At 46.3% G+C, this 27,906-nt stretch overlaps 1 protein-coding gene across 3 annotated transcripts in view; it reads left to right on the plus strand.

Moving 5' to 3' along the window:
- FLACC1 (flagellum associated containing coiled-coil domains 1) overlaps positions 1–27,906 on the plus strand; it is an 87,834-nt gene that overhangs the window by 17,264 nt on the left and 42,664 nt on the right. For all 3 annotated transcript variants that reach the window (XM_073645612.1, XM_073645611.1, XM_073645613.1), the window contains 5 exons: positions 181–258; positions 4,320–4,377; positions 8,671–8,804; positions 16,835–16,894; positions 18,121–18,214. In XM_073645612.1, the coding sequence (XP_073501713.1) occupies positions 181–258; positions 4,320–4,377; positions 8,671–8,804; positions 16,835–16,894; positions 18,121–18,214 (424 nt within the window). The remainder of the gene's footprint in view (positions 1–180; positions 259–4,319; positions 4,378–8,670; positions 8,805–16,834; positions 16,895–18,120; positions 18,215–27,906) is intronic.

Genomic DNA, 27,906 nt, shown 5'->3' on the forward strand with positions numbered 1-27,906 from the left:
TTTCATTCATTCCGATCTAGGATGTGTTATTTGAGTGTTCCCTTTATTTTTTGAGCAGTGTATTTTTGAAAGCTATCCTGACAGAAATACTTACTTGATATCTGATATATAGAAAAGATCCATATTATGTCTATGAAAACATTGCTAGTAATGAATCTATATAATGTTCTTTTTCTACAGGACATCTCCTCCAACATTTACTACTCTCCGGGACCCCGGAAGAGAGCTGCTGTCTGCCAAATCATCCTCTCATGCCAAGTATGTCCATTAGATTACCTCTTTATTGCATTATGTACGATTTATTTTGTTTTGTCTTTGCTCAACCATATATTGGTTATTAAAGGGAATGTGTCAATAGGGTCACCCCTCCTAAGTCGTCTATATGGGCATCAGGGGTGGATTAAGAGTAGCAAGGGCCCTGGGCAGTTTAGAAGGCGCCCCCCCCCCCCCCCACACACACACCTGATGTATCACATGTCACATGATCCCCTGTGATAGATCATGAGATCATGTGATAGTTCACATGAAATTAATTTGGCACAATATTAATATATTCATTATAATATTTTTTTTTAGGCTGTGTGCCCACTATGCGTTTTTTAAGCGTTTCCGCAGCGGCAATTCTGCTGCAGAAACGCTTAAAAAATGCTTGGTAGAAGGTCTGCAATGTTCCCCAATGATAATCCGCATTTTCTGTACACATGCTGTGGAAATTTCCGCTTTGGATTATCATTGCGGAAAAATCCGCAGCACTACCAATTATTTCACGGAAGCACGGCGTTTTCGCCGCCATTGACTTGCATTGGAACGCATGGAATTCGCATCACTGCATCTGTACATGCGGATTCCATGCGTTTCAATGTGCGGATGGTACCCGGGTCTGGAGAAGAGGAGACTCTCCTCCGGACCCGAGCACCATAGAACCTGTAAAAAAAAAGAATAAAATAAAAAATAAATATTATACTTACCTTCTGATGGCCTGCAGTGTCTTTATCCGATGCGTCCTAGCTTGCCGGCAGCTCGCGGTAGACTAAAGGACCTGTGGTGACGTAATTTAGTCATGTGACGGGTCACGCGACCGCTGACGTCGGCAGGCCATCAGAAGGTAAGTATATATTTATTTTTTATTATTTACCATTCTTTTATGCCATCTATACACAGCGGGAGGCCGCTCGTAGCCATCTATACACAGCGAGAGGCCGCACGTAGCCATCTATACACAGCGGGAGGCCACACGTAGCCATCTATACACAGCGGGAGGCCGCACGTAGCCATCTATACACAGCAGGAGGCCGCACGTAGCCATCTATACACAGCGGGAGGCCACACGTAGCCATCTATACACAGCGGGAGGCCGCACGTAGCCATCTATACACAGCAGGAGGCCGCACGTAGCCATCTATACACAGCAGAAGACCGCACGTAGCCATCTATACACAGCAGGAGGTCGCATGTAGCCATCTATACACAGCAGGGGGCCGCATGTAGCCATCTATACACAGAAGGGAGGCCGCACGTAGCCATCTATACACAGCGGGAGGCCGCACGGAGCCATCTATACACAGCGGGAGGCCGCACAGTGCCATCTATACACAGCGGGAGGCCGCACGGTGCCATCTATACACAGCGGGAGGCCGCACGGTGCCATCTATACACAGCGGGAGGCCGCACGGTGCCATCTATACACAGCGGGAGGCCGCACGTAGCCATCTATACACAGCGGGAGGTCGCATGGTGCCATTTATACACAGTGGGAGGTCGCATGGTGCCATTTATACACAGCGGGAGGCCACACGTAGCCATCTATACACCACAGGTGGCCGCACGTAGCCATCTATACACAGCGGGAGGCCGCACGCAGTCACGCACACACACAAACATATACAGACATATACATACACGCATAAACACATTTAAAACACAAAAATACATATAAACAGACATCACACAATGATATCTGCCTGCACACACACACACACACACTCACTCACTCACTCACTCACACACACACACACACACACACACACACACACACACACTCCCCATCCCCCGGCTCGGCTCCAGTCCTCCAGCTCCTCTCTGGTGGTAAGTAGCAGTGCAGCGCGCACTGCGTGAAATCACACTAGCAGACACGGCCGCGAACAGGGCCGTGTCTCCTAGCTGTGACGCGGCCGGGCCAGCACAGGGAAGTTAACAGGTGCAGTGCTGGCCCGGCCGAAGAAGAAGTAGCGGCCGTGCGCAGCTGCTGGGGGAGCGGTCTGGGGGCCCCCTGCCTCTGACTGCCGGTATGTGCCGCGGCGCCGCACATATTATAATGAGGGCAATCTGGCCATGGACCCCCCTGGAGCCCCGGACGGTAGCCCAGATTACCCTCATTATAATCCGCCTATGATGGGCATGTAGGTCATAGGAAGCTGAGTAAAATGATACCTTGATATTTGAGATCGGATGTCTTATTCCAGAGAAATCCATGTTTTACTTTTATGTAAATTAGTTGCTAAGATCTATGGGCCGGACATAGATCTCCCAGAGAATCTGCCTCCAAAGATTATTTTATATAAAAATGGGCATTACCAGTGTAAGACATGTAATGAGTGACACTTTGCTCTCATAATCACACACAGCTCTGCAGTGGGATCAGAGCTAACACAGTACAGCAGAGCTAACACAGTGCAATAGAAGTGAACTTTGTGCCCAATTATAACCAACACAGTTCAGCAGAGTTGAACCTTGTATCAGTGCAGATTTGTTTGCAATGATGTCAGGTCTGCTGTACTGCCTCTCCCAGCACACACTGGCTGCTTGTAAAATGGAAGCTAAAGCACTATGAGAGGATGCCTGCAGTATAAATGTGCAACAGAAGTGAACTTTGTCTTATTCCAATGTTAGCGCTGCTATACAGTGTTAGTTAGCTCTGCTGTACTGTATTAGTTCTGATCTTACTACAGAGCTGTGTGTCAGTCATTACTGGGTTCACACTGGTAATGCCACCTTTCATTTAAAATAAGCTCTGGAGACAGATTCTCAGGGAGATCAGTGTCCGGCCCATAGTTCTTAGCAGCTCATTTGCACATATGAAAAACAAGAATTTCAGCAGCAGAAGCGAAGGAAGGGAGACACAGATTCTCTACTTCGTGGGTAAGGCAATAGCCTTCCTAAAAAGTGCGGAAAGAGCAGATACCTGTCCCCGCACCGTACTAACTGCCAAACCCCTGGCCAGACTAGATTGCAGAAAGGCCAAGAAGTTGGGGATGGAAAAAACCCTCGGGTTTCTTGAGGATCCAGAACACCATGAATAGAAAGACTCCCAAGTTCTGTGATAAATCCTCTGAGACCTCAGATAAAAAGACTGATGAACATGGGAGTAGGAGGTGCCTATATACTGGAGGGGCCGGTCGTCTTTTTCCAATCTGAGGTGACTATCCTATGGGGCTCCGCCTACCCACGAAGTAGAGAATCTGTGTCTCCCTTCCTTCCTTCGCTGAAAAGGATTTTACAGGTAAGTTCTTACCAAAATTCGGCTTTCTATGGACTAAGACATCGGCACGCAGACATCAAGGTATCATTTTGTTCAGCTTCCTAAGACCTACATGTCTATATAGACAGCTTAGGAGGGTTCAGCCTACTGACAGGTTCCCTTTAATAAATTAGGGCTTTAGTCACATCTGCATTTGGACATTCCGGCAGCATGGTGGCTCAGTGGTTAGCACTGCAGCCTTGCAGCGCTGGGGTCCTGGGTTCAAATCCCACCAAGGACAACATCTGCAAGGAGTTTGTATGTTCTCCGTGTGTTTGTGTGGGTTTCCTCCGGGCTCTCCGGTTTCCTCCCACACTCCAAAGACGTATTGATAGGGAATGTAGATTGTGAGCCCCAATGGAGACAGCCATGATAATGTATGTAAAGCGCTGTGGAATATGTTAGCTCTATATAAAAAAATAAAGATTTATTTATTTATTTTTTATTTATTCCATTGGTGGTCCATTATTTTGGACAGTAAAAATAGAGCAGCATGCAGAATTATTCTTTCATTTGCCATTTAGTTTTTTTAATTAAAAAATCTTAACAAAACATTATTCTTGCCGTCAAAATGACAAAATCTTCAACTTTTCCCCAGCAGACCCCATTATAAGCCAACACTTTGTTCTGCCCAGTGATATAGTTTTTGTCACATACAGAAGCCAAGATGCCAATGTGAACAGACTATAACATTTTTAGTTTTTTTTTTCCTCCCTGTTCAATAAATTTTTTACCTCTGCTACATTCATCTCCTAATATGTTTTTATGTTATTTTTTTTTCTTTTATTGTTTGTTTGCATAGAAAATGGACCTGTCCAAGACTTTCTGGCTCGAGAACGAAAAGTCGAGGATGCACTGAAGTTAGTGTGATTACTTCTGCTCAGCATTATAGTATGATCATGGATCTTATCTCTAGAGCTCAACAGATTACATGACAATGAATAGTGGATCTAATTTCACACATGTTCTTTTTCTAATGTATTGTCTGTCTCATTGGTCTTAAATGTTTGCATTGTGTCATAGCTAAACAAGTATTTTTTTTTCTGTGTTTCTCGTTAAAGGCATTTATCCCCAATGGACACTTATCCCTAATCTAAAGGATAAGGCTGATATCACATGTCCGACATTCATGGCCAGAGTCCAGACTACAATGTCCAGACTGGCTGCAGGTGTCCTGACCCAAACTCAACAGCTTCATCTATGGCATAGATTCTATGCCTATTAGGCTATTGAGTTTGGATCAAGAGACCTACGGCCATTCTGGACATCTTGGTCTATTTCTTGTACCATGAAAGTCAGATGTGTGAAACTGACCTTAGTCTGATCACTGGTGGTCCCACCTATGGCACCTTCACTGATAACTTGAGTGGGGGCTTTTAGCTCCTTATTTTTCTTCATTTTGAGGAGCTTGAATGAAACCACAATCAAGCATGTACCTTGGCGTTCCTTCATATGTCTATGGGGCTCATCAAAGCAGTAGATGATGTAATCAGTTATCTCCGTTAGCCAAATAGACTTTGAATTGCGCACCCCTCAGCAATCTCAACCGCAGAGAGTTGGAACCTTGGGAAGGGGCAACATTCTCTGGAGTTGGAAATATTAGGAAATGTTTCTTTCTAACTTATACCAAGATCCAAACCTATTTTGGATCATCAAAGATGTACAGGAAAAGGGCATTATATAGCTTTTGTTACCCGAAATGGATCCCCGAGAACTGAAATCAGACTGGCATGTGTTACCCTTGACTGCATACCTACGGAAACATGATACTGTTTTTCAGCCATTTTATTAATCAGAATAATTGGAGCACAATAAAGTTTCTCTATGTTTATTGTGTACAAACAGTGCAGAATTTCACATAATAACTATATGTATGTGTACCCAGACCACGGCCAACCAAGGATGTAGAAATGTAATTATGTTTATATGGTAACACACTGTATACGCAATTAAGCAATCTGACAATATAATACTATAAGCTGTACGGTAATGTACTTGCTGCATTATGCAATTCTTGTATGAGTAAATTGCTTATTGTTTTCAAATTGTCACTATTCTGCTCCTATTAGTCTCGTATTAATGACTGATTATAACTAGTGTTGAGCGAGTATGTTCTATTAACCCTTTCGGCGAGTATGCTCGGGCCGAGCTCCGAGTAGTTACAGCTGCTCGGTGATATGGTTGAATTGCTCCCGTGTGCATGATTTGCAACTGTTTGACAGCTTTATTACATGGGAGGAATGTCTATTTCTTACACATTCCTCACATGTAATAAAACTGTCAAACAGTTGCAAATTCAATCAAACGGGAGCAATTCAACCATATCACCGAGCAGCTATAAATACTCGGACAGAACATACTCGCCCAACACTAATTATAACTTATAAAACCACAGGAGAAACTATGTTACAGGGTTTTTCAAAAATCTTTTTGACCACTTTCACCCAATATTATTCTGTACTTCTCTCTATAAGCCAAAATCCAGAGTGGATCCAAAACATGGAAGAGGTGCAAATCTTTTCCACTACAGTAAAGTTTTCATTTCTGGCTGCAGCATTCAGATACTGACACTAAACACTGTAACTGATATGACCTGTAACTCATCACGGTCTCTACCAAGTTTTGAAATTGCTCATCTATCCAAACCAGCTCTATCAATGGGTCAATAAATTTATTTCCTTGATGAACCTCATTATACTGGAGGGGAAACGTGTCGGGAGTTTGAAAACTAGTGATGGCTCATCGGTAATTCCATATCCTTATTCTATAGGCTTTACAGTATATTAGATTTTTTCTGCTATATCATCAATGTATATAACTATCCCCATTGGGGCTGTTACTATATTTTCCTATGATGTTTGGGCAGTGTCCTATTTATACTGGTCTGTGTTATTAATAGGGATATTTTTAGGGACTGTTTACGGCTCAATCTTCGTTGAGCGGGGGCGCTACGATTGTTCAATTTAGGGTGCCAACCTCTACGGCTAGGTAGGATCTCACATTTGGGAACCATAGGGTCATAGAATATTTTTTCATATTTACCCTCCCCTCCCGTTATTGTGAAAGTTTTGCAATCTGTCTGCTGCGTCCCTAATTAATACCTATTGTATAATTGTTGATTTATCATTTGTAGGCAATGTTCAGTATTTGGTCAGTATTTTACCTCAGCATTTGTGAGCCAAAACCAGGAGTGGGTGATAAATACAGAAGTGGTGACGTGTTTCTATTATACTTTTCCTCTGATTGTCCCACTCCTGATTTTGGCTTACATATACTGATGTACAATACTGACCAAATATTGAATTGTGAATGTGGAAATATAGCCAGTACTAATGTGATGAATTACAGTTGTGGTTTTATTATAATTAATAAAATCATAGTTTTAAATGTTTTTTTTTCTTTAGTTATTCTGTTTTGGCCCCCTAAGGGTTATAAGTAAATTAGTTTTTTGGTAGTTTTGATACTAAACATTGGCCATAATACTGCCATGTGAAAGTGACCTTTAATTTACTTTCTCTTACTACTCTCTATGCTCCACTCAATCGGCATGAAGGACACTGCTCTCTCCTGGTTCTCCTTCTACCTATCTGACCGCTCTTTCAGTGTATCATTCGCTGGCTCCACTTCTTCCCCCCTTCCTCTCACTATTGGGGTTCCTCAGGGTTCAGTCCTTGGCCCTCTTCTCTTCTCTCTCTACACGGCCCCAATTGGACAGACCATCAGCAAATTTGGTTTTCAGTACCATCTTTATGCTGATGACACACAACTATACACCTAATCCCCTGACCTTACCCCCACTGTACTACAGAACATTAGTGACTGTGTGGCCGCAGTTTCCAACATCATGTCCTCTCTCTATCTGAAACTTAACCATTCCAAAACTTAATTTTTTTCTGCTCTTGCTGTCTACTCACCTCCCTAAATCCGACTTCTCCCTCTCAGTGTGTGGCACCACAATAACGCTGAGCCAGCAGGCGTGTTATCTGGGCGTTGTGTTTGACACCAATCTTTCCTTCACCTTCCATATACAATCTCTTGCCCGCTCTTGTCGCTTGCACCTGAAGAACATCTCTAGAATCCGCCCCTTTCTCACCTTGGAAACAACAAAAACCCTCACTGTTGCCCTGATCCACTCCCGCCTTGACTACTGTAACTCTCTATAAATTGGCCCCCCCCTCACTCGACTTTCCCCTCTCCAGTCTATCCTTAATGCAGCAGCCAGGGTCATCTATTTAGCTAACCGTTGCTCTGACTCCGCTACTCTGTGCCAGTCATTGCACTTTCTGCCCATACATTATAGCAGGGTTCCCCAACTCCAGTCCTCAAGGCCCACCAACAGGTCATGTTTTCAGGATTTCCTTAGTATTGCACAGGTGATGGAATTATCACCTGTGTAATACTAAGGAAATCCTGAAAACATGACCTGTTGGTGGGCCTTGAGGACTGGAGTTGGGGAACCCTGCATTATAGGATCCAATTTAAATTGCTTGTTCTCACCCACAAAGCTCTCCACAGTGCGGCGCCCCCTACATATCCTCCCTCATTTCTGTTTATCGACCTACCCGTCCTCTACACTCCGATAGCAACTTTCGACTAACATCCACACTAATCCGTACCTCCCATTCCCGGCTCCAAGACTTCTCCCAAGCTGCACCTATTCTTTGGAATGCTCTACCCCAAGAAATTAGGATGAACCACAACTTACACAGTTTTAGGTGCTCCCTAAAAACACACCTGTTTAGGGTGGCCTATCACGTTCCCTAATCAAAGTCCTTTTATATATTTATAGCCCATTCATTATTTCTCCAAACATAAGTCTCCACCCAACTCCACCACACCCAAAAGCACTACAAATACTGTCTGGTGCAAGCTCATGCAGCCTTTATCTATCCCTCATCCCCTCAAGATGGCCGGACCATCATTGTAAATAAACCCCTGTCCTTTGTGTCACCCCACCTCATTGTAGATTGTAAGCTCTTACGAGCAGGGTCTTCATTATTTTTGTTTTAATTATTGTATTATCTTTAGCTATGTTACTTATGACTGTTGTATATGAACCTCTGAATTGTAAAGCGCTGTGGAATATGTTGGCGCTATATAAAGATTATTATTATTACTTTGCTTGAGCTTACACAGGTCTCCTTCATTTTTAGACTGACAAGTACCAGGTCATATCACCGGGTTATAGTTTTAAGCGCTCCAAGGACTATATTGAAGTCAGACTTGAAGAGCAGGTTTTCAAAAGTGTCAAGACACCAGAAGATGCAGAGCTGCCACCCAAGTCCAGGTAATGTAGGAAAAATTAGAAATATTTTCAATTTAGTTTAAAGGGAATCTGTTGGTGATTTTGACCCTGCAAAACTGATGACAGCGCTGGATAGGAGAATTGTGCAGTTGTTCTCTGTCTGGCGCGCCCGACTGCTGTTTTCTGGATATTTCCTAATGTTGAAGTGCCCAATGTACTCCGCAGTGAGCACTTTAGGTAATAATTTGTTGTTTTTTTTTAATTTAAAAAACGTTAACAGTAAATTTAAATGGTTGTATTACCATTTACGCTTTTTACATGCCCTTATTTTTTTCAGCACACAGCGGGATACAAACAAACGGTGTCGGTACCGTTTTATAATAATAATGTGTTCATTTTCAAAACCTTTTCTGTGTTTGAATAGTTCATGTTTGTGTATTTGTTCTACTTTTCCCATCTTCTGTGTATCTTCAACAGAAACAACAAATATAGTTAATCTTCTTGCAAAAACAATACAAATATGGATAAAAACTGGACAACTCAGAGCACAATACTGAAAAAAACCTATTATGATAACACAAATGGAATATATTCTGCAAAAAAAAAAAATTGCAAATCTCTATTGAATCTGTATTATCATATTCAAGTATGAACGAGCCCTTATTCTAATATGCTGTACAATGATATAATGATATATATGATCTCAGGGGCAATACCGCCCATCGCTGTAGACCACGCCGTCGCTATGGGACCCATAAGCCAGGGGATGCTCGGCGCTGCTCGTCACCTGCCCCTCCCCCCGCCCACCATCATGATTTTAGCGGCATCCACATCCTCAGGAGGTGCATACCATTGAATAGAATGGTGTACCAAGGGAGCCTTTGGCTCCCTAATCCACCATTCAGCCTGTGCCTGTGTGTCTGAAACTTTATGCAATGCAGGCACGATGACGTCACCACATTGCGCCTGCAATGCGATGCCTCAGTACTAACATTGCGCAGGGGAACGGGGCAAGGTGAGTAGTTTTTGTTTATTTTTTTTATGTCAGTAGCTGTGGAGGAAATCATATTGAGTGGTGGATGGGCTATGGGGGACATCATTCTGAGTCGGGGGGCTGTGGCAATATCTTACTGAGTAAGGGGGTGTTGGGACATAATACTTAGTGCGGGCATGTGTGGCCATCATACTGAGTGGGGGTTGGGCTGTGGATGACATCATACTAAGTGGGGAGGCTGTGTTGGACATCATACTGAGTGGGGGGCTGGCATTGGGGGCTATCATACTGAGTGGGGGGCTGGCATTGGGGGCTATCATACTGAGTGGGGGACTGGCATTTGGGGCAATCATCTGAGTGGGGAGCTGGCTGTGGGGACCCTCATGCTGATTGGGGAGTAGGCTGTGAGGAAATCATACTGAGTAGGGAGTAGGCTGAGGAGAAATCATACTGAGTGGAAAGTAGGCTGTGGGAACATTATGCTGAGTGGGGGACATCATACTGAGTAGGGGGCTAACATTAAGGGCCATCAGACTGCATGGGGGGTTGGCATTGTGGGTCATCATACTCGGTGTAGCACTGGCTGTGGGGGCCATCATACTGAGTAAAGGGCTGTGGGAGCATCTTACTGAGGGGCAATCACACTGTGTAGGGTGCATCATACTGAGGGATTGTGGGAGCATCAGATTGAGGGGCCATCATACTGTGTGTGGGGGGTTATGGGGACAAGGATACTGTCTGGTATTGTCATGGCTGTGAAAACATCATGCTGAGTGGGGGCCATCATACTGACAGGTGTGAAGGTGTTATGCTCTGTGTGATGGGGGCATTTTTGAGAGCATCAAACTCTATAATGGCCATGAACGAAATTTTGAGGCGTGGGTGAGAACACAAAGGTGCTTTAATAGGGGCATAATTGCTGTGTACGTGCTGCAATGCGTTCTCAATCCCTTCTTATAAAAGTCTGGAAATATGACCCCCACCTACTCTGCTAAAAAAAAAATATATATATATATATATATATATATATATATATATATATATATATACAGTACAGACCAAAAGTTTGGACACACCTTCTCATTTAAAGATTTTTCTGTATTTTCATGACTTTGAAAATTGTACATTCACACTGAAGGCATCAAAACTATGAATTAACACATGTGGAATTAAATACTTAACAAAAAAGTGTGAAACAACTGAAAATATGTCTTATATTCTAGGTTCTTCAAAGTAGCCACCTTTTGCTTTGAGGACTGCTTTGCACACTCTTGGAATTCTCTGGATGAGCTTCAAGAGGTAGTCACCGGAAATGGTTTTCACTTCACAGGTGTGCCCTGTTAGGTTTAATAAGTGGGATATTTTGCCTTATAAATGGGGTTGGGACCATCAGTTGTGTTGTGCAGAAGTCTGGTGGATACACAGCTGATAGTCCTACTGAATAGACTGTTAGAATTTGTATTATGGCAAGAAAAAAGCAGCTAAGTAATGAAAAACGAGTGGCCATCATTACTTTAAGAAATGAAGGTCAGTCAGTCCGAAAAATTGGGAAAACTTTGAAAGTGTCCCCAAGTGCAGTTGCAAAAACCATCAAGCGCTACAAAGAAACTGGCTCACATGAGGACCACCCCAGGAAAGGAAGACCAAGAGTCACCTCTGCTTCTGAGGATAAGTTTATCCGAGTCACCAGCCTCAGAAATCGCAGGTTAACAGCAGCTCAGATTAGAGACCAGGTCAATGCCACACAGAGTTCTAGCAGTAGACACATCTCTTCAACAACTGTTAAGAGGAGACTTTGTGCAGCAGGCCTTCATGGTAAAATAGCTGCTAGGAAACCACCTCTAAGGACAGGCTACAAGCAAAAGAGACTTGTTTGGGCTAAAGAACACAAGGAATGGACATTAGACCAGTGGAAATCTGTGCTTTGGTCTGATGAGTCCAAATTTGAGATCATTGGTTCCAACCACCGTGTCTTTGTGCGACACAGAAAAGGTGAACGGATGGACTCTACATGCCTAGTTCCCACCGTGAAGCATGGAGGAGGAGGTGTGATGGCGTGTGGGTGCTTTGCTGGTTACACTGTTGGGGATTTATTCAAAATTGAAGGCATACTGAACCAGCATGGCTACCACAGCATCTTGCAGCGCATGCTATTCCATCCGGTTTGCGTTTAGTTGGACCATCATTTATTTTTCAACAGGACAATGACCCCAAACACACCTCCAGGCTGTGTAAGGGCTATTTGACCAAGGTGGAGAGTGATGGGGTGCTACGACGCCAGATGACCTGGCCCCCACAGTCACCAGACCTGAATCCAATCGAGATGGTTTGGGGTGAGCTGGACCGCAGAGTGAAGGCAAAAGTGCCAACAAGTGCTAAGCATCTCTGGGAACTCCTTCAAGATTGTTGGAAGACCATTTCCGGTGACTACCTCTTGAAGCTCATCAAGAGAATGCCAAGAGTGTGCAAAGCAGTCATCAAAGCAAAAGGTGGCTACTTTGATGAACCTAGAATATAAGACATATTTTCAGTTGTTTCACACTTTTTTGTTAAGTATATAATTCCACATGTGTTAATTCATAGTTTTGATGCCTTCAGTGTGAATGTACAATTTTCATAGTCAAGAAAATTAAAAAAAATCTTTAAATGAGAAGGTGTGTCCAAACTTTTGGTCTGTACTGTATATATATATATATATATACATATATATATATATATATATATATATATATATATATATATATATATATATATATATATATATATACATACACACACATATACACACATACACACACAGTGGGGAAAAAAAGTATTTAGTCAGCCACCAATTGTTCAAGTTTTCCCTCTTAAAAAGATGAGAGAGGCCTGTAATTGACATCATAGGTAGACCTCAACTATGAGAGACAAAACGAGAAAACAAATCCTGAAAATCACATGGTCTGATTTGGAAATAATTTTTTTTCAAATTTTGGTGGAAAATAAGTATTTGGTCAATTACAAACTAGCAAGATTTCTGTCTCTCACAGACCTGTAACTTCTTCTTTAAGAGGCTCTTCTGTCCTCCACTCATTACCTGTAGTACTGTCACCTGTTTGAACTTGTTATTAGTATAAAAGACACCTGTCCGCAACCTCAAACAGTCACACTCCAAACTCCACTATGGTGAAGACCAAAGAGCTGTCGAAGGGCACTAGAAACAAAATTGTAGCCCTGCACCAGGCTGGGAAGACTGAATCTGCAATAGGCAAGCAGCTTGGTGTGAAGAAATCAACTGTGGGAGCAATAATTAGAAAATGGAAGACATACAAGACCACTGATAATATCCCTCGATCTGGGGCTCCACACAAGATCTCACCCCGTGGGGTCAAAATGATCTCAAGAACGGTGAGCAAAAATCCCAGAACCACACGGAGGGACCTAGTGAATGACCTGCAGAGAGCTGGGACCAACATTACACAGGCTACCATCAGTAACACACCAGGGACTCAGATCCTGCAGGGCCAGACGTGTCCCCCTGCTTAAGCCATTACATGTCCGGGCCCGTCTGAAGTTTCCTAGAGAGCATTTGGATGATCCAGAAGAGTATTGGGAGAATGTCATATGGTCAGATGAAAGCAAAGTAGAACTGTTTGGTAGAAACACAACTCATTGTGTTTGGAGGAGGAAGAATGCTGAGTTGCATCCAAAGAACACCATACCTTCTGTGAAGCATGGGGGTGGCAACATCATGCTTTGGGGTTGTTTCTCTGCCAAGGGACCAGGACGACCGATCCGTGTACATGAAAGAATGAATGGGGCCATGTTTCGTGAGATTTTGAGTGCAAACCTCCTTCCATCAGCAAGGGCATTGAAGATGAAACGTGGCTGCGTCTTTCAGCATGACAATGATCCCAAGCACACCGCCAGGGCAATGAAGGAGTGGCTTCATAAGAAGCATTTCAAGGTCCTGGAGTGGCCTAGCCAGTCTCCAGATCTAAACCCTATAGAAAACCTTTGGAGGGAGTTGAAAGTCCGTGTTGCCCAGCGACAGCCCCAAAGCATCACTGCTCTAGAGGAGATCTGCATGGAGGAATGGGCCAACATACCAGCAACAGTGTGTGCCAACCTTGTGACGAATTACAGAAAACGTTTGACCTCTGTCATTACCTACAAAGGATATATAGCAAAGTACTGAGATGAACTTTTGTAATTGACCAAATACTTATTTTCCACCAAAATTTTTAAAAAATTTCTTTCCAAATCAGACAATATGATTTTCAGGACTTGTTTTCTCATTTTATCTCTTAAGGTTGAGGTCTACCTATAATGTCAATTACAGGCCTCTCTCATCTTTTTAAGTGGAAGAACTTGCACAATTGGTGGCTGACTAAATACTTTTCTTACCCACTGTGTATATGTGTGTGTGTGTATTTATATATATATATATATATATATATATATATATATATATATATACACACACACTGCTAAAAAAATAAAGGGAACACTTAAACAACAGAATATAACTCCAAGTAAATCAAACTGTCCACTTACGAAGCAACACTGATTGACATTCAATTTCACATGCTGTTGTGCAAATGGAATAGACAATAGATGGAAATTATTGGCAATTATCAAGACACCCTCAATAAAGGAGTGGTTCTGCAGGTGGGGACCACAGACCACATCTCAGTACCAATGCTTTCTGGCTGATGTTTTGGTCACTTTTGAATGTTGGTTGTGCTTTCACACTCGTGGTAGCATGAGACGGACTCTACAACCCACAGAAGTTGCTCAGATAGTGCAGCTCATCCAGGATGGCACATCAATGCGAGCTGTGGCAAGAAGGTTTGCTGTGTCTGTTAGCGTAGTGTCCAGAGGCTGGAGGCGCTACCAGGAGACAGGCCAGTACACCAGGAGACATGGAGGGGGCCGTAGGAGGGCAACAACCCAGCAGCAGGACCGCTACCTCCGCCTTTGTGCAAGGAGGAACAGGAGGAGCACTGCCAGAGCTCTGCAAAATTACCTCCAGCAGTCCACAAATGTGCATGTGTCTGCACAAATGGTTAGAAACCGACTCCATGAGGGTGGTATGAGGGCCCGACGTCCACAGATGGGGGTTGTGCTCACAGCCCAACACCGTGGTGAATGCTTGGCATTTGCCACAGAACACCTGGATTGGCAAAGTCGCCACTGGCGCCCTGTGCTCTTCACAGATGAAAGCAGGTTCACACTGAGCACATGTGACAGACGTGACAGAGTCTGGAGACGCCGTGGAGAGCGATCTGCTGCCTGCAACATCCTTCAGCATGACCGGTTTGGCAGTGGGTCAGTAATGGTGTGGGGTGGCACTTCTTTGGATGGCCGCACAGCCCTCCATGTGCTCGCCAGAGGTACCCTGACTGCCATTAGGTACCGAGATGAGATCCTCAGACCCCTTGTGACATCATATGCTGGTGTGGCTGGCCCTGGGTTCCTCCTAATGCAGGACAATGCCAGACCTCATGTGGCTGGAGTGTGTCAGCAGTTCCTGCAAAATGAAGGCATTGAAGCTATGGACTGGCCCATCTTTTCCCCAGACCTGAATCCGATTGAGCACATCTGGGACATCATGTCTCGCTCCATCCACCAACCTACCTAATGGCAGTCAGGCTACCTCTGGCGAGCACATGGAGGGCTGTGCGGCCCTCCAAAGAAGTGCCACCCCACACCATTACTTACCCACTGCCAAACCGGTCATGCTGAAGGATGTTGCAGGCAGCAGATCGCTCTCCGCAGCATCTCCAGACTCTGTCACGTCTGTCACATGTGCTCAGTGTGAACCTGCTTTCATCTGTGAAGAGCACAGGGCGCCAATGGCGACTTTGCCAATCCTGGTGTTCTGTGGCAAATGCCAAGCATCCTGCCAGGTGTTGGGCTGTGAGCACAACCCCCATCTGTGGACGTCGGGCCCTCATACCACCCTCATGGAGTCGGTTTCTAACCGTTTGTGAAGACACATGCACATTTGTGGCCTGCTGGAGGTCATTTTACAGGGCTCTCGCAGTGTTCCTCCTTGAACAAAGGCGGAGGTAGCGGTCCTGCTGCTGGGTTGTTGCCCTCCTACGGCCCCCTGCACGTCTCCTGGTGTACTGGCCTGTCTCCTGGTAGCACCTCCAGTCTCTGGACACTACGCTGACAGACACAGCAAACCTTCTTGACACAGCTCGCATTGATGTGCCATCCTGGATGAGCTGTACTACCGGAGCAACTTCTGTGGGTTGTAGAGTCCTTCTCATGCTACCACAAGTGTGAAAGCACAACCAACATTCAAAAGTGACCAAAACATCAGCCAGAAAGCATTGGTACTGAGATGTGGTCTGTGGTTCCCACCTGCAGAACCACTCCTTTATTGAGGGTGTCTTGATAATTGCCAATAATTTCCATCTATTGTCTATTCCATTTGCACAACAGCATGTGAAATTGATTGTCAATCAGTGTTGCTTCGTAAGTGGACAGTTTGATTTACTTGGAGTTATATTCTTGTTGTTTAAGTGTTCCCTTTATTTTTTTGAGCAGTGTATATATATGTGTGTGTGTGTATATATATATATATATATATATATATATATATATATATATATATATATATATATATATATATATATATGTGTGTGTGTGTGTATATATATATATATATATATGTGTGTGTGTGTATATATATATATATATATATATGTGTGTGTGTGTATATATATATATATATATATATATATATATATGTGTGTGTGTGTATATATATATATATATATATATATATATATATATATGTGTGAATGTGTGTGTATGTATATATATATATATGTGTATATATAATATATATATGTGTAATATATATGTAAAATTTTATATATGCCCCTGTAGGAACTATCTCTTTAAAAATATATATTTTTGCTAGTGTAAATATGTAAATTAAATGTTATATTGCATGGAAATCTACGGTATAGCTTTGGGACCAGCAGACTTCCTCTTTGTGCTATCTGAGACATCTATGTAAGTTCTCAATATATGTAGGTATTCTTCTGTATGATTTAACTGCTAATTGTACCTTCCACAGATATACCGAACAAGAAAATGTGCAGAAGCCAAATAAGAGAGAGAAATCAGTCAAGGGAAGGTAAAAAAGTTTATATAAAAGTGAATCTGTGCAGTTGTGCCAACTTCTTCAATGTTTTAATAAACTTTGCAGGATTCAATAGAACAAGCAAATATTTTGAGAGAACAAAAATGTGTGTAATGCAGCACTGGAGTAGTCTTATCTTTGTGGTATTGAATGGCTGTAAACTTTTATTTTTTCTATAGAATAAACATAAAACATTTGTGTACATACCGTACATGGGGAAAGTCACATTTATTGCTAGTCTGTGGAAAAAATCAAGGCGCTATTAGTATTTTAAGTATTAAATTAGTATTTAAACCTGTCATGAGGATTTTATCATTCAAATTATTGACATGTATGTACATGTGCTTTAAGGATAATTAAAGGTAATCTGTCTCCAGGAGTTTGCTATTCCATCTAAGCAGCACAATGTAGAGCCAGAGACCCTGATGCCAGCAATGTGTTACTTAATGGGCTGCTTGCTGCAGTTTTATAAAATCATGGTTTTATCTGCTACAGATCTAGCAGTTCTCTGAATGCTGAGCTCTGTATAACCCCGCCCACACCACTGATTGGCAGGTTTCTCTGTACAATGTGCATGGGCAGAAAACTTACAATCAGTGATAGAGGTGGGGTTATACAAAGCTCATGAATATGAATATGGCAGTAGGATTATTAGTCCTCTAGTGATATCTCCTGCTGATAAAACATTGATTTTATGAAAACTACAGCAAGTACCCCAGTAAGTGACACATCACTGTAATCAGGGTCTCTGTCTCTACAATAATGTTGCTCTCAGATTAGGTGGCAAAACATGGTAACAGATTCCCTTCAAATGAATACCTTGATTTTAAAAATTAGTTTTGGCGTTAAAATCTTATACAAATGGGCTGCAAGTGCTTCGTGGTGGGACTTTGCACTTGCAGCTCTTTTGTTATTTTGGAAAGCTGTATAAATGTTCTATTATATAAGAATAAAGCGTTATTACAATAATGCTGCCAAACCCCTTCAATAAAGAGAGTCTATAATTTGCTCATAATAATGTAATTGAGTCCATGCTATTGAACACTACAAACAGCACCTATTTAGCGTGCCATTAAGAGCAAGTTCTATTCGTTTATGGCACCTGTGGCCAAGTGTGATATATCACTACCAAATAGCCAAAATACTGCTGAATGTTAAAGTAGTAAAGTAGATAGTCCGAGCTGAAAGCTGCAGATCTCATTTTTGATTTGCATTTGCAGAGGAAATATTGTGGAAGATTTACAGGAACAAATTGCTAAACTAACTGCCCTGCTGGAGCAAGAGATATCAGAACATGAGCGAACCCAGAAAAAAGCAAGTACATTTTTTATCTTGAGGTTTATGTCAACTATATGGATTATATACGTATGTACGGCCGCCTATTGTAAATTATAAGCATCTTAGAAGTCACAAAGCACTCTATACACTGGAAATAAGAAGTCTATATATCATACATTACACATTAGTGTAATACTCCCCTCCCTTATACAAAATACATATACACTCTGCCATGGATGTACATAGAAATCATGATGCCCCATAGTAAAAGTCATATTAGGGTCTCCTTCCACTCTCTCAAATAAATATTCATCAGAGTAGGTGGGGTCACGGCCAAAAGCGCAGTCGCAGAAGAGACTTTCCAACTTTTAAAGATGGGGAGAGCGACACGTATTGCAGCACTTACACTGTAATTTTGCCCCTATTGAAGTCCTTTAAAGAAGCTCTCCTCCCATCAAAGTTTTTATCCCCTTAATATATTGCAGTGATCATATTATATACTGTGCACTTACAATTGCTCATTTTGCCCTTTTACCCAGTTAATTCTTCTATTTTCCATTAGGTCTATGACATCACATGATTAAAAACTGACTAGCTGAATCTTTCTAAGCTACATGTAGAAACAGGAGGTCAATTTTCCCTGCATGAGTCATGAGTCACTGCAAAAGTCCCTGTCAGGAGCTGAAGAGGAGGATGATAAATACAGGAACAAGAGACTCCCTGTTTCTACATAGAGCAGAGAAAATAGAAGAATTAGCTGGGTAGAAAGGCAAAATGAGCAATTGTAAGTGCACAGTGCTATATAATATAATGACTGCAAGATATTAAGAGGATACAATTTTGAAGGGAGTGCTGCTTGAATGCGCTCACCCACTACAATACCCCCTTCATGGCCCAGGTAGAGTACACACAGTATGATAATACCATAGTGACCCCTCCCACATTAAGATGATGATCCCACAGCCAACTTCAAGTACTAATAAAATAAAAAAACATATAACTATTCACCTCTCACCGTTCCCAAATTATCCAGTCTGTGCTACATATGGACTTAAGCTCCATGCAGAGGGCACAATCTAGGGATGTCATTGTGCCTGCTGCTCTGAGACTCAGACACACAGGGAGCCAACATCAAGAATGTCTGTGCATGGACAAGTTTTCGTAATGATGTGACAGATTGAGCAGAATTGTGTGGAGCTCTTGTTTTCCCCAGGATTTGGCAGTCTGTGTCCTCCTTCTCCTGCAGTAGCAATCACATTTATTACACTATATGTCACTTACAGTGTTCTGCACAAATCTGTTCAAGAGTTAGGTTAAGTGCCCACGTAGCGTTTTTGTAGCGTTTTTGCGGCGTGTTTATGACTGTGAAAACGCTTGTAAAACAGTCTGCCATGCAAAGCAATGTGAATTCGGATGTGCACATGATGCGCTAATTTGTGCGCCGAATTCGCATTGCGTTGCAAAACGCAGCATGACCATTTCTACCGCGATTATGCTGCAAATTCGCAGCCATTGAGGAACATTGAAACGCAGCAAACCCGCAGGTATATGTGGATTTGCTGCGTTTCAATTAAATTCAATGGCCGTGAATTTTCAGCGTAATCACGGTGCGTGTGGTACCCGGGATGAAGAGGAGACTACAACTCCTCTTCATCCCGGCTACCATGCGGTGAAAAAAGAAATAATAAAGTTCAAAATAAACAAAACCTGTATATTCACCTCTCCGGCGACCCCCGGTCTGCTCCCGGCCACGTCCTCTCTGCTTGGCGTCCCGCCGTGTACTGTCAGGACCTGCGGTGACGTCATTTAGTCACCTGATGGTCACGCGACCGCTGACATCGGCGGACAGGTGATGGTCGCGTGACCATCAGCTGACTAAATGACGTCACCGCAGGTCCTGACAGTACACCGCGGGACGCCGAGGAGAGTGGATGTGTGACACCCCAGGGGTCTGGTTGTCACAGTGATAGAGATATTACGTCTGAGAGCAGGTGGGAGGTCCTTTGGTCAGGGATCCTGTGCATGCCACACCTCCTGCCCAGCCTTGGGAGGGGAAGAACTTCCCCTGTATAAACCCGGGGCTGAGGCAGGGTTAGTGAGTCCAGGAAGAGTAGAGACAAGAGCAGCATAGGAAGCAGCAGAGTCACAAGGAGTCAGGGGCTGGCAGCTAAAGAGCTCGCCCTGACTAGGAAGATTCTTTACCGGACCCGGAGTCCGAGGCTGTGGGGACTAACTTCTACCCAGCAGCAGAATCCGTCAGGCAGGGGATTTCAGGTCCCCTGGCCCAGAAGCCCGAAGGCCCGGTCGCACGCGTGGGACCAGCACCGCCATCGTGGAGCGGAAGCCATTAGAAGGCCCCGAGTCACCGGCCATACGGGTGAGCACCACACGGTACACTCAGGGACGTGGGCTACTTACATCAGCTTCTAGCAAGGTAGCCAGAAGAGTACAGTCAGCTTGGGAGGCCTACAACTACGCCTGGCCAGGGGAGATCCCATCTGCTCAAGGACTGACCAGGCCCCGTTCGCTAGCAAGTACTCCGGGAGGGTCTATCGTTGTTACCAGTAAAGACCCTGAACGCTACCATACCGTCTCTGAGTGGTTCCTGCTACCCCCATCATCCACGTCGGCTGCCCTGAGGCCATACCCCTCCCGTTGGGGGTTATACTATCACGCTGCACCATCCTTCCACCGGCCTCAGCGGTCTGCCCTGCAGCAGCAGCCCCCTGGCTGCATTCAACGGGTGGCGTAGTCATCAACCATTTTCTACCGCTAACAGACTGCCGTCCAGTTTGACTCCCTGGGCACGGACCGGGTCACCGCCACGAGACTACAACCCTAAACAGATCCGGCTCCGGGTAAGCTCCCGCGTGCGCAACGCAGCGCGACACAGGCCCAGGGGCGCGTCAACTTTGGCGTAGTCGGCAGGATCACGTGCCCGCAACCACCGGGTACTGCGTGCCTGAAAAGCAAAGACTGTTCAAACTTACCAGTGGTGAAGATTCCCGCCATCGGTGAAGATTCCCGCCATCCGGCGCCATCTTCAGCCTTCTTCCCGCCATCGGTGAAGTTTCCCGCCATCCGGCGCCATCTTCAGCCTTCTTCCCGCCATCCGTGGAGTTTTCCCGCCATTGGACGCCATCTTGAGGACGCCGCGCGGGAAGAAGAGGGGCGTGGACTCCGAAAGCGCGCGAGAACTGAAGCCCCGCCTCACGTCCGGACGTTGCGTAAGGTCCTGGAAGGAGCCCAGCAGACGCCGACGTCACAGGAGCGCGACGGAAGGTCCTCAACCCTGACGATCCACTGCGGAGCCGCGGCCTACGGAACAGGATCATCGCAAGGTAGGCCACGGTCCACTAGGGGGGAGGAAGATGTCGGATACGGAGGAGAGCTCCACTGCCTCAACCCCCGCCAGCGCTACCGCTGTTGCAGTTATGCCCTTCACCATGCCCTATATCCCGGGAGCAGCTTGGCTACCCCAGTACTCAGGGGAGTCACATACCCTGCATGACTTTAGAGAAAAGCTGGATAGCCTCTTCCAGGTGTACCCCCTCACAGAAGAGCAAAAAGTGAGCATCCTGGTGGCCCAACTAACTGGGGCAGCCAAAAGGGAAGTAAAATCCTGGCCACCTGGGAGGAAGACTGTCGCAGGGATACTAACCCGGCTGAAGGACACCTTTGATACCCGCACCTCAGCCGAGATTAAACTTAGATTCTACGGGTGCAAGCAGCGAGCGCATGAGAGTATAAGGGACTATGCACTCAACCTACAAGAGTCCCTGAGGGCCATTAAGCAGACCGACCCTAATGGAGTGGGAAACGAGGACAGGCTGTTGACCGAACAATTTATAGAGGGTTTATATTGCAATGCCCACCGCACCCAGTTGCGGGCAATGGCCTTACAGGACCCTCATCTAGAATTTGCACAGTTCAAGGACAGAGCCATCCGGGTGCTCCGAGAACCGGCACCAGGTGGCGTTGTGACCCACAGACGCCCCACTACCACTTACTACCAGGAGGCGGCGCCCTTGTCAGCAGGGCCTGTGGGAGCTGATGCGCAGGCTTTGGACAATGACCCGGCTCCAGACCTACACCATCAGGTCCAAGAGCTAGCTAAAAGCGTTGCTGCGCTAACCCGAACTGTGCAGTCTTTACAGGTTTCCACTCCAGGGAAGATCCAGCTGGCATCCGGACCGGAGGACATCCCGTGGCGTCGACCAAGGAGGACCCCACCGGCCAGAGGAAGACCCAGTGACCGATACAGCGAGGACGGACGACCCATCTGCCGCCGCTGCAATCAACCCGGACATATGGAAAGGTACTGTTCTTTAAACGGGCACAACCTGGGGTAGAGGGCCAACCCCCAGGAAAAAGATCACCAGGCCCATCGAACTGGCGCGACAGATATGTGGGAGGACGTCCAGTCTTGCCTGTGGTACTGGATGGCATTCCCATGAGTGCCCTACTGGATACCGGGTCACAGGTCACCACCATCCCGTACGTGCTCTTCAAGCAGTACTGGAATGACTCGGATATTACCCGCTACCCTGACGACGACTTGAGTATCATCGCCAGCAATGGTCAGCCCGTGCCACAGATCGGATTTAAAGAGGTGACCATCAAAATTGGTAGAGTCGAACTGGCCGCACAGGGACTGATCATTGTAGATATTGACAAACATGAGAGTCACCCAAAAATAACTCTAGGAACTAATGTAATTGAAAATTGTCTTGCAGAGGTGATTTTCCTTTTACAGCAGGTTGCCAAGAATGCCAGCTCCGGCGAGCAGCGGGTGCTCCAGAAAGAGATCCGGGCACTGATGCAACGGCAACAAGTGGAACTCTCCGGCGGTGAGATTGGTAGCGTAAGAATGTGTGACCCTTTTCCTATTGCCATGCCCCCAAAAAGTGAAATGATGATTTGGTGCCGGGCAGCTATTGGTCTGAGAGGTAGAGATTACCAGGCAATGGTAGAACCAGTTTACTCAGACAGTAGGCCCACCATTTTGACAGCACGGGGGGTGGTCAATGTACGCCATGGGAGGGTGCCCGTTCGCATAATAAATATCGGGGAGAGGGAAGTGTACCTGCCCCGGTATGCCACGCTAGCCAAATTATATACCACTAATCAAAATTCTATACAATCTGTGGAACCCTTGCCTCCATCTCACCCGGAGGAAGGTAACGGCTCTAAGAAAGACATGGAGGACTGGTGTCAGCAACTACATCTGGGTACTGACTCCACTCCCTCACACCAGAAACAAGGAGTCTATCGGGTGGTTCAAGAGTATGAGAGAGTGTTTAGTAAACACCCGTTAGACTTCGGGCGAGTCAAGGGGGTAGAACACCGCATCCCCACGGGAGATCATCCTCCCATAAAAGAGAGGTATCGACCCGTACCCCCTGCACATTACCAACACGCCAAGGGGATGCTTAGAGACATGAAGGAGGCTGGGGTAATCCGGGATAGCTGTAGCCCCTGGGCAGCCCCACTAGTTTTAGTCAAAAAGAAAGACAACACCATGAGGATGTGTGTAGATTACCGGAAAATCAACCGTATCACACACAAGGATGCGTACCCCTTACCAAGGATAGAGGAGTCATTGGCTGCTTTAAGATCTGCTAACTTCTTCTCTACCTTGGATCTCACTAGCGGGTACTGGCAGGTTCCTGTAGCAGAGGCGGACCGGGAGAAGACCGCATTCACCACCCCGATGGGACTTAGCGAGTTCACCTGCATGCCGTTCGGACTCTGCAACGCCCCAGGAACCTTCCAACGATTAATGGAGTGCTGTCTGGGCCACAGAAACTTCGAGACGGTCCTGTTGTACCTGGACGATGTCATCGTATACTCCAAAACGTATGAGGACCACCTGAAACACCTGGCGGAGGTGTTCGAAGCTCTGGCGAGTTACGGCCTAAAGGTGAAACCCTCCAAGTGTCACCTCCTGAAACCAAAGGTGCAATACCTGGGACACGTGGTGAGCGCTGACGGAGTGGCTCCCGACCCCGATAAGATCACCGCAATCAAAGGATGGCCAAGCCCTTCCAGCGTAAAAGAAGTGCGGCAGTTCCTAGGGTTGGTAGGCTACTACCGAAGGTTTATTCCCGGTTTCACCAAAAAGGCGGCGCCTATGCAGGACCTCCTGATAGGCCAGTCCCGGAAGGCCAAGAACCAGAAGCCGCCCTTCAAATGGGAAGAGCTAGAGGAAGAGTCCTTCCGCCAGCTGAAGATGGCCCTCACGGGGGATGAAATCTTGGCGTATCCGGACTATAGCCAGCCCTTCATCCTCTACACCGACGCCAGTAACGTCGGGCTAGGAGCCGTACTGTCCCAGATTCAGCAGGGGAAAGAGCGAGTAATCGCCTATGCCAGCCGAAAACTGCGACCCACCGAAAGGAATCCCGAGAATTATAGCTCATTTAAGCTAGAGTTCCTGGCCGTGGTATGGGCAGTCACCGAGCGCTTTAAGCATTACCTCGCTTCTTCCCGGTTCACCGTATACACGGATAACAACCCGCTGACACACCTGGACACGGCAAGACTCGGTGCCCTGGAGCAGAGGTGGATGGCCCGTCTGTCCAACTACGAGTTCACAATTAAATACCGGGCAGGGCGCTCCAATACCAACGCGGACGCCCTGTCCAGGATGCCCAACCTGCCGGACGGAGGAGAAGATCCGGAGGGACTGGAAGAAGTTGAACTCCCTGCGTTCCACCGTCATGGGACTATCCAGTATTCCCACCGGCATACCACGACGGAGCTGGACACTTCGGGTGGAAAAAGCTGGAGTTCCTGCTGCGCGAGCGGTTCCACTGGGTAGGCATGAGGGGAACCATCGAGAAGTGGTGCAGAGACTGTGGCCCGTGCAATCTGAGAAGGAAGGACCGGGCCAGCCAGAAGACTCCCCTGCAGTCCATCGTCACCCGGCAACCGTTGGAACTGGTAGCCTTGGATCATGTAAAACTGACCCCCAGCAGAAGTGGCTACGTCTACGCGTTAACCATCGTGGATCATTACTCCCGGTTTCTGGTTGTCGTCCCCGTCAAGGACTTAACGGCTCGAACAGCAGCTAGAGCCTTCCAGCAGCACTTTTGCCGTCCACACGGGTACCCGGACCAAGTGCTGACGGACCAGGGACCTGCCTTTGAAGCGGAGGTCTTCCAGGAATTCTGCAATCTGTATGGCTGCCGGAAGATAAGGACGACACCCTACCATCCGCAAACTAATGGACTTTGTGAGAAAATGAACCAGGTGGTAATGGATCTTCTAAAAACGTTGCCCCTGGAAGAACGCAGTCTGTGGCCCGAGAAGTTGCCCGATCTGGTGGACCTATACAACCACATCCCGGTAGGTTCCACCAACTGTACCCCGGCTTACCTAATGAGGGCAAGACCTGGTAAGTTACCTGTTGACCTGGAAATGGGAGTCCTGACGCCCGAGGACACTTCACCAGAAACAGACTGGGACACAGAGAGGCAGCAGCAGTACCGGAAAGTACAGGAGAGCGTGGAGCGAAGTCTCTGTCAGGCTAGGGAAAGACAAGAGAAGACTTACAACCAGTATGCTCCCGCTGTTCCCCTGGTACCCGGAGAGCAGGTCTTGAAGAGGAAGAGACGGCTCCACAAGTTGGACGACCAGTGGGAGAAGGACCCGTACACCGTACTGCCCTCAAGCCACGAGAACCCGAAGGTCTGTACCATCAGTAAAGACGGAGGGGAAACCACAGCCATTGTATCCCGGGACCACCTGAAGAAGTGCCCCGAACAACTGAGGAACCCTGAGGAGGAACAGGAAGACCATCGACCCGTGGAAGAAAGGGAAGATATGGTTAGTACCGTGCTCGGGGACTTCCCTCGGTCTTGGACTCAAGTCAATGGTGCAGTTGTGGTACCCGTACTCACCTTCCTCCAACCATCATCCCAAGAACCTACGGAGCAACGGGTAGAGCTGGAAGAGCAGCCGGTCCAGGAGGCAGAAGACTCCACCCAAGCGGAACAGGAGAATCCACCCTCTGCTTATAGTGAGCCTGCCGTACCCCTAGTGAGACAAAGAGCCGGTAGACAGCTGCCCAGTTTACCCTTGACAGCTCCTACACCCTGTAGTTCAGGGCCAGACAGTCAGCTCCGTAGGTCCACTAGGGCCACTAGAGGCCAGTTACCCGCACGTTGGAGGATCTAAATATTTAAGTTGCTTTACAATGTTTACCTGTTTATTGTTGCTTGTGTGTAATTTTGTGTTTCTAGTTGTTTTTAGGAGTCTTCGGTGGATTTACCGGGAATCCTTTGTATATAGTTGGAGCGTAACCCAGGATGGACTAGAGACTGTTAAGGACTCGGGGTAGGACAGACCCCTACCTGGTTACGTCTCCCTGTGTTGGTGAAATGGACACCTTTGCTTTTCTTCAAAGACTGCACCCGGTTGCGGACATCCGTGACCATCTTATTGTGTTTCCTTATTGTATTTTATTGTTCTTTGATATACCTTGTTATATTTTTCTAAAAAGTGTTTAGTCCCGGAGTACTAAATTTCACTAGGGGGGAGTGTGACACCCCAGGGGTCTGGTTGTCACAGTGATAGAGATATTACGTCTGAGAGCAGGTGGGAGGTCCTTTGGTCAGGGATCCTGTGCATGCCACACCTCCTGCCCAGCCTTGGGAGGGGAAGAACTTCCCCTGTATAAACCCGGGGCTGAGGCAGGGTTAGTGAGTCCAGGAAGAGTAGAGACAAGAGCAGCATAGGAAGCAGCAGAGTCACAAGGAGTCAGGGGCTGGCAGCTAAAGAGCTCGCCCTGACTAGGAAGATTCTTTACCGGACCCGGAGTCCGAGGCTGTGGGGACTAACTTCTACCCAGCAGCAGAATCCGTCAGGCAGGGGATTTCAGGTCCCCTGGCCCAGAAGCCCGAAGGCCCGGTCGCACGCGTGGGACCAGCACCGCCATCGTGGAGCGGAAGCCATTAGAAGGCCCCGAGTCACCGGCCATACGGGTGAGCACCACACGGTACACTCAGGGACGTGGGCTACTTACATCAGCTTCTAGCAAGGTAGCCAGAAGAGTACAGTCAGCTTGGGAGGCCTACAACTACGCCTGGCCAGGGGAGATCCCATCTGCTCAAGGACTGACCAGGCCCCGTTCGCTAGCAAGTACTCCGGGAGGGTCTATCGTTGTTACCAGTAAAGACCCTGAACGCTACCATACCGTCTCTGAGTGGTTCCTGCTACCCCCATCATCCACGTCGGCTGCCCTGAGGCCATACCCCTCCCGTTGGGGGTTATACTATCACGCTGCACCATCCTTCCACCGGCCTCAGCGGTCTGCCCTGCAGCAGCAGCCCCCTGGCTGCATTCAACGGGTGGCGTAGTCATCAACCATTTTCTACCGCTAACAGACTGCCGTCCAGTTTGACTCCCTGGGCACGGACCGGGTCACCGCCACGAGACTACAACCCTAAACAGATCCGGCTCCGGGTAAGCTCCCGCGTGCGCAACGCAGCGCGACACAGGCCCAGGGGCGCGTCAGATGCCGCCGGGAGGAGACCGGAGAGGTGAGTATACAGGTTTTTTTTTTATTTTTAACGTTTTAATTCTCTTTTTTTTACTATAGATGCTGCATTTAAAGCATCAGTTGTTCACACATTATAAATCCATGCCGGTTGCATGGATTTATATTGTTTGACCAACTTGTCAAGCACTTTTCCAATTGATGCTCAAAATCGCTTGGAAAACTG

This window comes from Phyllobates terribilis, unplaced genomic scaffold (genome assembly GCF_046119375.1).
Source record: "Phyllobates terribilis strain yellow unplaced genomic scaffold, ASM4611937v1 Scaffold_9__5_contigs__length_417890890, whole genome shotgun sequence".
Taxonomy (NCBI): Eukaryota; Metazoa; Chordata; class Amphibia; order Anura; family Dendrobatidae; genus Phyllobates; species Phyllobates terribilis.